Source organism: Citrus clementina, unplaced genomic scaffold (assembly GCF_000493195.1).
Source record: "Citrus clementina cultivar Clemenules unplaced genomic scaffold, Citrus_clementina_v1.0 scaffold_3, whole genome shotgun sequence".
Taxonomy (NCBI): Eukaryota; Viridiplantae; Streptophyta; class Magnoliopsida; order Sapindales; family Rutaceae; genus Citrus; species Citrus x clementina.
The window spans coordinates 39407484-39420570 of NW_006262339.1; the positions used below are offsets into that span (position 1 = coordinate 39407484).

The following is a 13087-nucleotide window of genomic DNA, read 5'->3' on the forward strand; positions in this document are numbered from 1 at the left end:
TAAATCAATGATGATGCAAAAAATTAGAAAAATTGGTGTTAATAATTACAAGTAAAAGTGGTAATTCGAGTTGACATATTGTATCTTATTTGTGTCATATCAAATTTAATTCTATCTAGACTTAAATTGTTTTTAATCTGTAAAAAATCTCAAACACTGAGAGCCCGTTTAAGATTATTTTTTGAAAACTTAAGAGTAATTTTAAAAATTTAAAAATTAATTTTAGTGTTTAGTTAAAAAAATTAAAATTATTTTTATCAAAATTAGCTCCTCGGACAGCTGATTTTGAAAAGTAGAGAATGAGTAGCTTTTAATTTATAATTTTCAGAATCAATTTTATCTTTTAATACAATTCCTTAAATATCCTCAAAATTATTACTTAAACCCAAAATTATCCTTATTGAAATTGGAAACAAAATTAATATTTTAATAAATTTTTGTTATAATTCATTAATATAAATTTAATAATAATAATTTATTGGTCGAATTATTATTAAATTTGTTTCAGTATATTATAAATTTAATTGTCAATTGTTTTAAGACAAAAAAATAAAATCAATATATTATAGATTTTATTTTTAGTTAAAATTATTATAATACACAATTAAAAATATTGTATGTACATGTTTTTATATGTATAAGTAAATTTTATCCCACATTATGTACATTTTAGTCATTTAATTTCTCTCAATAGTTTAATAGTAAAATTTACCAAACGGTCATAATTGATTTCAAAACTCACAGTACTTCTGAAAATAAAATTTATCAAACACTTAACTGATTCTCTTCATAATTGATTATTTCTATAGTATAACTAACTACAATTATTTAAAAAGTTACAATATTCCCAAATTGGCCCTGAGTCAACCTACTTATAACAGTGTCATAATTGTTTCACCTATTTAACATAATTATACATATATACTCTAATCAATTTTGTTATAAAAATAATTACATAATTTTTTAAGCATGCAAGAAATAACAAAAATATCACTAGATACCAAGTAAATCAATACATTATAATTAATCAAATTGATGATCCCGTCACAAAAGAGTGATTGTGTTAGAAGAGTCATTATTTGGTAAGGAGACCCTTACTTTAATATGGTAAGGAAAATTAAAAAATTAAAAAAATATAAATTTCAAAACATTACATAACAAAATATATGAACTTTTATCTTGTCTCCAGCCTTTACTTTCATAAAGAAAGGGATGACTGTTGAAAACTCTAGGCCTGAGCTTAACACAATTATAAATTATTGAAATAGTTACCCAGACACAAACTATTTATTATAAGTTCTTGTTGGATTCACGGATCCTATCAAACATTGCCACGTCTAGTTGCAAGTATGCTCATATTAGCAAATACGAAGAGGCTTTTAATTAAATATATCCAAGTACCAAAGAAAAATTTAAAGGTAAAAATACAATAAACTAACAACAAGCGATTCTTTGATTATTAATTGAATACTATTCATCATTGTCTTTTACAAAGATATGAAATAGAAAATAATAATATGTAACAGAATATTACAATTTCGACTACCAAGATGTATCAACAGTATTGTAGGAAATGAAAATACTTAAAATCTTGGAAAATCACAACAACATATATATTGCTTGATTTAAATTTCATGTGGCTTCAACTAATATAACCAACTCCGAAGTTTATAGTCACCTGAATTTCCTAAATCCCTGGAACTTGTGCTGTGGAGCAATGCCATTCAAAAGTGACATGATCCTATCGCTGAAAAATATACCTGCAGTCTGACATCATATTGTGTCCTTCCTACTGGTTGAGAAGAAGAAGCATGCCCAGAAAACAGGGGAAAAAAAAAAGAATGAACAAAAACATAAAACTTAGTATATTTTGGTGCACTCAAAATATGCTTTGTGCTTACTGTTCTCAGGGCCACCGGAGAATAGTTGACTACAAGACCTTGACATGGTCACAGAAGAGTATTTCAGCAGCGGATCAGTTAAAAAAGTGACCGCCCTGTATTTAAACCAATAAGCACCATCAGCTTCTCGCAAAGAAAGGTGAAATAAATCACAACAAAGTTCAGAGGCTTACTGATTGCTGATTCATAAAAGCTTGGATAATCAACTAACAAAAAGTTTCTTCAGGGTCAGCAATACCATCCTCTGTAGCTTTATTTGGATCCAGAGTTGCCTATCATGGTGAAGCAGGGCCATTCACCCAAACTTCTGAACATCTCCTTACAATTTTGTATGCACGCATGGAAATTTAGTTCAATGGAGTCAATCTCTAAGAACTTGCCGTCATCCACCATGAAGCCATCAGATTAATTGAAAAGGACCGATAAAAGTACAAAGAGCTTAAGTTGAGCTAGATCTCTCTTCTTCTTGGAGCCAATTAATATCCTGATCAAAATAAAATTTTAAACCTAAAATACTGGAAAAATTATCAAGTGGCTACACAAGAAAACATAAACTATAATTTCCTAACAGATGACAACAAAAAATTTCAGCAGTAGTAACTGCATGAATGAAGGATTGGGTCATAAAGCAATACACAATTAACTATCACATTAAAGAAAATAAATCACAGCTGATTAACAGGCAGATCAAATTTCCAGAAAGATGTTGTCCATGTCAGGAAAAGATAAGAAAACTCTTGATCTGTCTGCAGTAATACAGATTGATTCAAGGCATTCTAGAGAAACCAAGCCAAAAGTTTCACGCAGACCTACATATTTATGGGAAGCATCTATATTTCAAGTCGCCTAGTATGCCTCTACAGATCCATTGTTCATAATTTGATTGACCTAGAGCAGAAAATAATAGATTACACCATAAAATTGTCTGCCGTATGTGATAACTAAACTCGAACAATTTCACGGGATCATATTCGTCCAGCTCACAAAATTAAGACACTAATCCCATTTTGCACAAGCTCATTATGTCCTTTCAGAACCTATGGTCAGAAAAATGTTTATCTGCACACACAATCTAGGACCTTTTACATGATGAGAAAGATAAATTTATAGTAAGTTCATCATTTGATATCTAGCCATATGCACGTTATTTTCCAAAATTAAATGAACAACAATGCTGACAGAAACATTCAATATGTTTTGTAATAGACGTAGTGATACGACATTGGAAGCCATAGGACTGAAATGCAGTTATAATGTCAGTATATCTTCTCCTAGGAGATAGTAGAATGCATCTGCATATTCAACAAATGGAACTTAGGACTGGGAGATCATTATTTACGTTTGCTTGTATAGTTATTACAAGTGACAGAGGGAACAGAGAAAAAGAAAAGGAGAAAAGAAAGTTTAGACACACCGTATGGCATATGCTATAAGACAGCTGAAGAGCTTCTTCCCACTTGTTAACTCTGATTAAGCCTTTAATAAGATGAACAAATGTGCTTAGCTCCGGACTACCACCCTTTCTTATCATGTCTACATACAACTCAAATGCTTTATCAATCTTACGTGCAAGGGAGAGGCTCTCAATTAATAAAAGAGTCGAATTCCTATTGGCAGCTGAGTTTGATGAAAATGATGTCATCTCTTCATGCAGTTCTAGAGCCACCTCTAGTCTTCCAGCTTTGATATAGTGGTCAATCAGAATTCTATATGCTGGAACGATTGGAACTGAATCAGTTTTACCCATCTCATTTACAAGTCCAAGAGAGACTATGAACTCTCGACTGAAGCCTTCAATGACCTTACGGTAGCCTGCAACATGCGTAGGCCAGTAAGTCTGTTTCATCTCTTCCAAAAGGTTGTGAGCCTCGTCTAAAAGACCAGAAGCACAGCAATGGTTTATCAAAACCCTATATGTGACAAAATTTGGCGCACAACCTTTGGAACTCATTTGTCTTAAGAGCTCAAGGCATTTGTCGACTTTACCTACTTTGCCAAAGCCATCAATCATTGCTGTATAAGTCACAACATTTGGGTAGCAACCCTTTTCTTCCATCATCAACATAACCTTATAGGCTTCTTCTGTTTTCCCAACTTTAATGAGGCCATCGATCATCTCAGTGTAAATTACAACATTAGGAGCATAAGAGTCTTCTAGCATTTTGGAAATGACTTTTAAAGCAAGATCAAGTCGCTTGTCCTTAAACAATCTGTCAATCAGAGAGCCGTAAGTATACACATTTGGATTACACCCGTGTTCCAACATCTTTGAAAACACCATTTGAGCTTCATCAAGCTTCCCAACCTTGCAAAATCCATCAATAAGAGCATCATAAACAATATTGTTTGGCTCACAGCCTACCACAGACATAGCATCCAATAAGTCATGGGCCTCTCTGACCTTGTGAACTTTGCACAATCCATCTATCAAAGCGCCATAAGTATAAACATTTGGTTCTTTGCTGTTGTTGTCAAGAACCCTGAAATAAATATCTACATCTGAAATTTCCGCATTGCCCTTCATTCTTGCATAAATCCTGCAAGCCCTTTCAATATCTCCAGCTTTACAATGGCCATCAATCAAAGCTGTAAAAGTGACAATATTAGGAATACAACCCTTAGATAACATGGTTTCAAAGAGTTCATTTGCCTGGGATGGTTTTCTTGCTTTAAGGTAAGCATGTATAAGAGCAGTATAGGTTACCACATTTGGGTCACAACCTTCTTTTACCATTTCATCAAACCAGTTGCGAGCCTGTTCAATAAGACCAGCTTTACAAAAATTATCAATTAATATCGTATATGTATATACATCAGGGATTAAGCCATTTCTTTTCATTTCTTGAAACAACAAAAATGCCTTTTCTGCTTCAGAGGCGTCACATAAATAACCGATTACTTTGGAATAAGTACTAGTATCAGGTATAAAACCCTTACTCATCATTTCACGAATAACATTATACGCTTTCTCATATTTTCCAGCACCACAAAGACATTGCACAAAATTGCTGACATTGATTTTGTTCAGTACAACTCCAGCGTTAAGCATTTCAGCATAAGCTTTCTCAGCCAATTCGAACACATCAGAAGCAGGCAAGTCCTCGTTACCGCAAATGCCTCCAATTAATATATTGTAAACCACATAACCTGGCTGGAACCCACATTTTCTCATTTTACTAAGCAACTTGTAGGCATAAGAGTAATCTCCTGATCTACAATAAGCATGAATAAGAGAATGAAATATCCTGGGACTTGGATAACAACCTTCTGTAATCATCATACTGAGAACTCTCTTACACCTACCAAGTTGTCTTTTCCTCAAACACCCACAAAGCAAAATCCTAAATGTAACAACATTAGGAATGCATGACCTAGCTCGCATTCTGTTCAGCAAGTCCATAGCTTCTTCAAAAAGTGAAGCTTCACACAGCCCAGATATCATCTTCGTATAAAGTACCGTATCAGGCACAAATTCTTCCTTCTCAATCAATTCTAAGGCTTCCTTCCACCTCCCAGCTTTGCAAAGCGAATAAGCAAAACACCCTAAAGTAAACCCGTCCATACTAAACCCTGCATCCAACATCTCTCTATAAACCAAATATGCCGTGTCTAATCGATCTGCTCCTAAAAATACTTGAATTAATGCATTATAAATCGCTTGTGTGGGTTTATACCCAAAATCCTTAAGCCTCCCTAGCTCCTCTAAAGCCACATTCCAAAAACCATTTCGACAACATTTGTGAATTAAAACATTGAGCAACTTCCCCAGCACTTCTTTATCCTCATTTCCGATTTCCCGTAAAAATTGTTCGGGTATTCTATCATCATGATCGCATTCCATTATCTCGACTAGTGCATTGTACACGGGCGGAGTGTGAGAATAACCAATTTGCCTACCAGCCCATAAGAAAAATTTAACACCCAATTCCGGGTTTTTAATTAAATTCAACACATTAACCACTAAAGATTCACTTAATTTCTCTCTAAATTGCCGAAGAAACTTTTGGGTGTTTCCACCAAACCCATCATTGTTACTCAATAACGTGTTGGCAATCATAACGGCATCGTTTGAGCACCTACCAGCATCAAAATTTGGCACTGAGTCGGCAGCACTGGGATTCATCAAAGAGTCACGCAAGAAAGCAAAGTCCTCGCTCGAAACGGACTCGACCGGAGAACAGCCAGTCGAAAACGGGTCATCCGGGTCGAATAATCCGTGCAGATCGTCGGGAGGAGAGGTGCAAATGAATCTGGTGACGGCGGGAAGGAAATTTTGGCGGGAAAATTGGTTAGGATGGGAGAAGATAAACGATTTTGAAGAGAAAATGAGCGATGAAAGAGTCTTCAGCTTCGCTTTGCTCATTTTTTGTTATACATTTGGAGCCACTCACACGACTGTTTGAGAGTTTAAAGGGGGAAAATGATGAAAGTATCCCTGTCTAAAATTTTCCAAATAAATTGAAATTAGAACATATACAAGGACTTGAATGAAATAAGTCCAATTTATGGTAAAAACTCCACCTGTAGATTGGAAATCGTAGAGGCAAAAGGCCAAATTGTTATGCCTTGAATACAACTTGATGAATCACAAAGTGCCCGGTACGTGTTCTAAAATGATCTCGTTAAATATCGCAGCCAATAAAATTTAGTGGGATAAAATGTACATCTGTCCAATTTGGTTGAAAAATATTCTCCCTTGAATTGCTATACTCGTCCTAATATTTTGGTAAATAATTTTATGTGATACACAGTAAGATATAAATACATCAATACAAGTTGGGAACAAGTATTTTCTTTAGCTCAGAAACTTAAATTAAAAGTCAATAAATTAACTACAATGAATTGTGAACCAACAATATCTTCTCAGGATGGAAACGCCCTCCGTCACTGTGCAACAACTGACAATTCAATCTCATTCGATCTATGATGCCTTTTACTTTCACAATAATGTCGACGTGATCTCTTATTATGATCGCCCCTTCTGGGCGAAGAATGCGATGCATCTCGAGAAGGATATAGACAATGTCACACCTGCACATTACACATAATAAGTCTGTGTCGGAAATTTGTAAAGTAAAACTTTCGCTTGCATTACATCATGTAGTTTACTCACACTGGGCAAGTTTCATTAGAACAGCAGGATTGAGATTGACTGGGAACCATATGAAAAGCACAAAATAGATTAAGCAAACAGGCTGAAGAATATTACTTGTCCATGTACATGCTGAATACACCGTCGGCATGAATCAAATCGTATGTTCTGGGGTATGTCGAGAAGGCCTCACACCTGTGAACAAATCTAATAAGTGATCTACTTCATGGAGAATACAAGAAATCGGCTGCTATTGAGACTAACCAATCTATGTAGGTCCCAATGAGGCCGCGCTCATACAAAATGCCGAGGGTATTATGTTTTGCATCAAATGGAACTGCATTCATGACCCAAACTGGATACTTAGCCAGTGCGGCTGCAAAGCCCCCTAAGCCAGCATTCATGTCCATTATATTTCTGAATTTACCAGAGAAGAGAGATTCGAGAATGATTCTGTAATGGGAAACTCTCTTTTTCCACAGCTGATTGTCTTCGTTAAAGGACTTAACTGTAATGCCTTCAATAAACCCACTTCTGATTCGAGGTGGAGCAGTATTCAATCTTTTTGGCCATTTTTCAAGAGCACCGCCGGCTACATCTTTGATTTCATTCACCATTGGAAGAGGAGTAACGCATGGTTCCATCTTCGTGTACCTGATGAAGAGCTAGAGATTAGCAGGAAGATTTAAGAACTTCAACTGGCACAAGAGAATAGACACATCCAATGTACATTTTGGAGGCTCAGCAATAATACTATAAGTTGAAGATTCTAAAGAAATATGTGTTATACCATTAATGTTATGAATAAATGGATAAAGAAACTAACCAAACGGCATCGGGATCAGATTTAACACAAAATGTTGGTGATTTCAGAGCCTTTAATTTTTGGATGCAATGCAAGTGATTAGTAGGCTTTCTCCATACAGCAATTGGTCCCCTCTCTGCTATCTTTTTCCAGCATAATCGTGTAGCAAGATTTTCCAAGCTGATCTGCTCCTTCTGCAGATCCTTAGCATCTCTCTCCCAACCTCTGTAACTGGTCTTCCAACTTATAGGGGGCCCAGATACTACCCAATAACCTCCGGGACGCAAAACTCGATCGATCTCCATCAAGTAAAGCCCGTCTAAACATATGAATTTGAATTAGGAAAAGATTGAAGGGGAAAAAAAAAAAAGTCGCATATGGAATGTACAAAATGCTAATGAGGAGGCAATCTTAACATCAGAGCAACAAGATAAATGCACTTTCATCACAATCAATTTACTAAATAAGTTCCATTGCATACAACGTACCAATGTTAACAACACATATGGAATTAAACATATTCGTCTATAAGGTAGGCAATGTTTGTACCATAGCTAGTCCATGGCACAAGGCATCTGGAACAATGAGCCACATCGAAAGATCTCGATGGATATGGAAGCTGGTAAGTGCTAAGTAAACCAACCATGGCTGGAAGACCTCTTTCCAGTGCAAACTGTACTTGAGCTTCATGTACATCCAGAGGTGCAAATGACATTGTCAATATATTATAGTCCATCAGAGCAGCTCCGAAGCTTGCAACCTGTGGAGAATGAAAATCTTATACATGAAACTTTTTATTTTTTATTTTTTAATAAGAGAGAATACAAAATTCAATTGCATGAGATTCAATAGCTCTATTTAATTACTATCCAGAAGGAAAAATAAAGAGTAAAACTCCATATATGGCCTCTGCAAACACTTCCTTACACAGATTCTTGTTTCTATATGATTTCCAAGTTTCAATTCTATCTCAGAACTAACATCAAAAGCATTGCAACAGAAATCGAGACTAGAAACTAATGGATGAAAGGAAAATAGGGAAGGAGGAAAGACGAGGAAAAATTTGATACGTGTTCCCATCTAGATAATAGCCACATTCTGCTATTACATAAACTGCCTCTATCTTCAATTCTTCACTGTACATTGGACTTTAAAACGACTCTTTTCCGAATAGAGAAGAAGCTAGGTCATAATCAATTAATAATATAATCAGAGGCCACCCCACTTCAATTTTAAACTCTGCCTATGTTAACTGAACACTTTTTATAAATGCACAACTGGCATGAAATCTTTATAAGATGAGTTAGATCATCAGTAAATTCAAATTCAACGTTTTGACTAGTTGGATTTCAAAAAGGAAAGCCAAAGACAAAGCTAAAGGTTCCTAAAAGGAAAATGGTATAATTTAAGATTCTATCATAAAACTCACCCCACATCCAACATCAAGAGCAGTCCTTATTTTCCCAGATTTCAAAGGCACAACTCTCTTGATCAAATCCACATAACTGTTCACTCCTTTGGGGAAAGACGTGCCGCCGCCTGGAAAAACCAGAAGATCATCACCCTGTAATCGAACCCAATTTTGAGATTTCTTAAATACAGTGAGCTTCTTGAACGGCACATTCTTGAACCAAGCAAGTTCTTTGCTTTTGGGCCAGGGAAACGGCCTCTGGTAGCCAGCAGGTTTTGGCACCAAGCACTTCACTCTTTCTTCATCAGCTTTTGGGCAATGCCGTTCTCTGTAAAAGAACCTTTCTTCACTTAAGTTATTTTCCAACGAAGGATCGTGGCACGGCATATAATTGGTGAAGTTTTGTGGGCACCGCTTGAAAAATTGAAGGTTTTGCTGAGGTTCTTGAGGGAAATGGAGTCTGTGGCTCGGTTCAAAGTGTAGAGGTGGAGAAATGCGGACGTGGGATGAGCTTGAGAAGTTGAGTTGCAGGCATTGTAATGGCGGGGGGCTGCCTCTGCCTCGTTCAGGTATCGAGTAGTTGTTGGGATAGTTGGTGTTTGAGCCAAGAAGATAGGAGAGAGAGACAAGAATGGCAGCAAGTAAGAGTTTCGCCAGTGGTTTCTTCAGAGGATTTGCCATTTGGCGTTTGCTTTCATGTCCTCTTGAGAGTCGCTGCGATCCAGTAGTGCTCTCCTCCGTTCAGAGTTCCGTTTCTTCTGATCAGACTCGGTTGGCGAACTTGCGATGCTGAAAGGATGATCATCAAGTGGCTGAGGCACGCATAAACGTAATGGTGAAGCCACCTGTGCCGACATTATCCTAGGTACTCGAATCTCAAGTACGGAGGCTTGTCCCAGGTGGGGCCCAGAGGAAGCACCAGATTGTATTGCCTGGACGGAGCAGGAGCAGGAGCAGGAGCAGGAGCAACGTCAATATTTTGACTCGAAATTCTGTTTACAAAAATTATTGAAATTAATTTTTTTTTAATTAAAATCAAACCAAAATCAACTCAAGAGTGAGTGCATAACAATCAGGTAAAACAAAAAATAAATAAATTCGATTTAATAAAGTTTCAGGCGAAATTTTATTTTTTAAAGACAGAGTTATTCATGTCACGATGACAGAAAACGTAACGTATAAAATAAAATACAAATTGATTTGCAATTTTGCACAAGAAGAAAATCAGAAAATGGTCACCATGGGCATGGCTTTAACAAATTCATCCAGAAACCAGAGTGGGTGTTTCATGGGTATTTTTTTGGTATCAGGCTACGGGTGTGTTTACTGAGTATATTAATTTAATAATCAAACTAGATTAAGGTGGCTTTAAGTATAGGTGATCAAAGTCGTTTAATGCCCCAAATTTTAAGAAGGTCGCATTTTTTAGTATTTTATTAATAATTCTTTAATTAATAAAAAAAATTATGAAAAATTATGTATGGTAGTAAAGCTTATTAGATATCTCTCTAATTAATAATAATCCTATAATTAAGAATTATTTTTTTATAAAAAATAATATTTGGTAATCTTTATTAAAGAGATATAATTAATAATATTATCTTACCAGTGATTCATTCATTATTAGTTTTTCCCAAAAAAAAAAAATTTTTTTACCTTTTCAATTTCTTAAAAAACTTAATCATTTAACATTAAAATCTTTGATTTTGAGGATTTCCTTTAATTTCTATTAAGAACCTTATAATCTAAAAAAATCATGGATGAAAAAATTTCTTGCTCTTTTCTCTGCAAAGAAAATTATTAAATGCATTAGTTCACTCAAAAAATTAAAAAAAAAATTAGATTATTCAAATACAAAGCCCATATCTGTTATTTGATTATCAATTCATCATCTCAACTTTTTATGTGTTACCATTCTAAATATTGTATTTGGAATAATATTATTCTCATTTATTTATTTGCTTACTTTTGAAAAAAAATTCTAAAGGAAGTAAATTTTAGTTTTTTTTTAAAATTTTTAAAATCTTCTTAATTATTTATTGAAATTCAAAAACTAAAGATGAAATAATTTTTGAACTCTTTCTTATTTTTTTTAGTATTGAAATTGTTGAACAAGAAGGGGACTTTATAAAAACAAATTCGGTTAAGGCCCAGCCCTGAACTTTGACAAATTGATCCTCGAAAAAACCCAACTCACAAAAAAACTAATTCTAAATTCTAAACCCGAATTTATCAACACCCAAAAAGCCCAATTCACAAAATCCCAAAACCCTGGTTTATAATCACCCTAATTCGTGCGGCCAATTGCAGCTTTCACACTACTGCTATGGTTGTAAGTTCAAAACCTGGGATTCTCTGAAATTTTTAACCATAGTTATAAGTTTTGAAATTGATTTGATAAAAATTTGAATCTACAGCATCCATCTACAACAAAAATTGAAGCGATTTTTTGTTTTTTTTGGGTTATTTGTTAAAATTGGCTTTGGCCATATATTGTGTATGTATGTTGCTTATGTTGCATTGTTGCCTCTCTTTCTTTCTAAACAACAGCGTGTTACACAACCTTCATTTCATATAATTTTTCAAATAAAATTTATTTAAATTAAATTTTATTTATAAAACTTTATAAATAAAGTTTTTATTATTTAATTGTCAATAAGAATTTTTATAAAAGTTATAAAATTACTTTAATAAGTATATTTTTTAAAGTAATATTATGAAATGAATGAAATAAAATTGTTCGATAAATAAATGATATTTTAGATATTTTAATATTTTAAAAAATTTCAACTTCTGTTTCTAAAATTTCAAAATTTAAATTTTTTTAATAGAAACAAAATAATCTATCGAATCGTTAAAAATTTTACTCAAAAAATAACCAAACAATAATAAAAATTTAAAAATAACTTATTCTCTTAAAGATAAAAATAATAATAAAATAAAAAAGGTTATCCTAGTTTATTATTTATTGTTTTTGTATACAGAGTTATTCTTGTCGTACCATAAACGAATTACTTTATTAAAAAAAAAAGACAACTCGTATTTCTTGTGAACACGTTGGCCCACGTTGAAGAGGAATACAAAGAATTCAGTTCGGAAGGATGGAAAATTAAAAAAAAAAAAAATCATTTTTTAGGCGAAAAAGGGAACTTTCGAATTCCACAAACAACTCCTCACAAGAGGCAAAAAAAGGGGGGCCAGTCTGCCTTTTTCTTTTTCTGGGCACACATTCTAAAGTGGGGAGTTGACAAAATCCCACAAAAGGAGTAAGGTGAAATGTATTTATACTTTGCCGAATCAATGGTCAAAGGCCGATCCACTCAGTGTCGGACCAATCATCTGCATTAATTGATTCTAAAATCTCACCTAATAATTTATAATAATCAGAATTATCCACTGCATCGCAGTCTATCAAATTTACATGCCCCCCCCCCCCCCCCCCAATCAATGAAAATTACCTCTTACCTGCCTCTTCACTTGCCTTCAATTCAAGGTTTTCAAGAAAATTACCATCTACCTCTCACTTGATTTTAGGTTAATATGATTTTATATTTATACATGTGTTTAATTTATTCAACAGTAACATAAGATGAGATGGGAATTGATGCGAGGATCTTAACTTCAAGTGATGGAAAAAAAAAAAAAAGAAAGATGTTTCAATGTAAGGGATTTTCCAATTTTTTGGATTTATTAACAATTTTTAAAATTATTTGATGTAAATCATATAGCTGAGTAGGTATAAGGTAACATTGACACTAACGTCCCGCACACAACCTTTACTCTTATGGTATGGATTTGCTCTTGAACTTCAGGCAACAGTATTTCAAGAGAATTTAAGATTTATAAGTTTATTCTTCTAAATATATTTCATCTAAATT

The 13087-nt window shown here is 34.1% G+C and overlaps 2 protein-coding genes across 3 annotated transcripts; both read right to left on the bottom strand.

The window, feature by feature from the left end:
• Positions 1-1624: 1624 nt before the first annotated feature.
• LOC18049710 (pentatricopeptide repeat-containing protein At1g06710, mitochondrial) lies at positions 1625-6321 on the bottom strand. Of its 2 annotated transcripts, none has more exons than XM_024189842.1 (4): positions 3316-6321; positions 2075-2385; positions 1902-1996; positions 1625-1789 (listed from the first exon to the last, which is right to left on the bottom strand). In XM_024189842.1, the coding sequence occupies exons 1-2, from the start codon at positions 6262-6264 to the stop codon at positions 2341-2343; spliced, it is 2994 nt and encodes a 997-aa protein (XP_024045610.1). In that variant the 5' UTR covers positions 6265-6321; the 3' UTR covers positions 1625-1789; positions 1902-1996; positions 2075-2340. The 2 variants fall into 2 exon arrangements, with proteins under 2 accessions (XP_024045610.1, XP_006443117.1); XM_006443054.2 differs by having other exon boundaries at positions 1625-1792.
• Positions 6322-6597: 276 nt separating this feature from the next.
• On the bottom strand, positions 6598-10139 carry LOC18049711 (probable methyltransferase PMT19). The gene is made up of 6 exons (XM_006443055.2): positions 9228-10139; positions 8348-8558; positions 7820-8117; positions 7258-7647; positions 7111-7188; positions 6598-6932 (listed from the first exon to the last, which is right to left on the bottom strand). The coding sequence occupies exons 1-6, from the start codon at positions 9888-9890 to the stop codon at positions 6734-6736; spliced, it is 1839 nt and encodes a 612-aa protein (XP_006443118.1). The 5' UTR covers positions 9891-10139; the 3' UTR covers positions 6598-6733.
• Positions 10140-13087: the final 2948 nt, after the last annotated feature.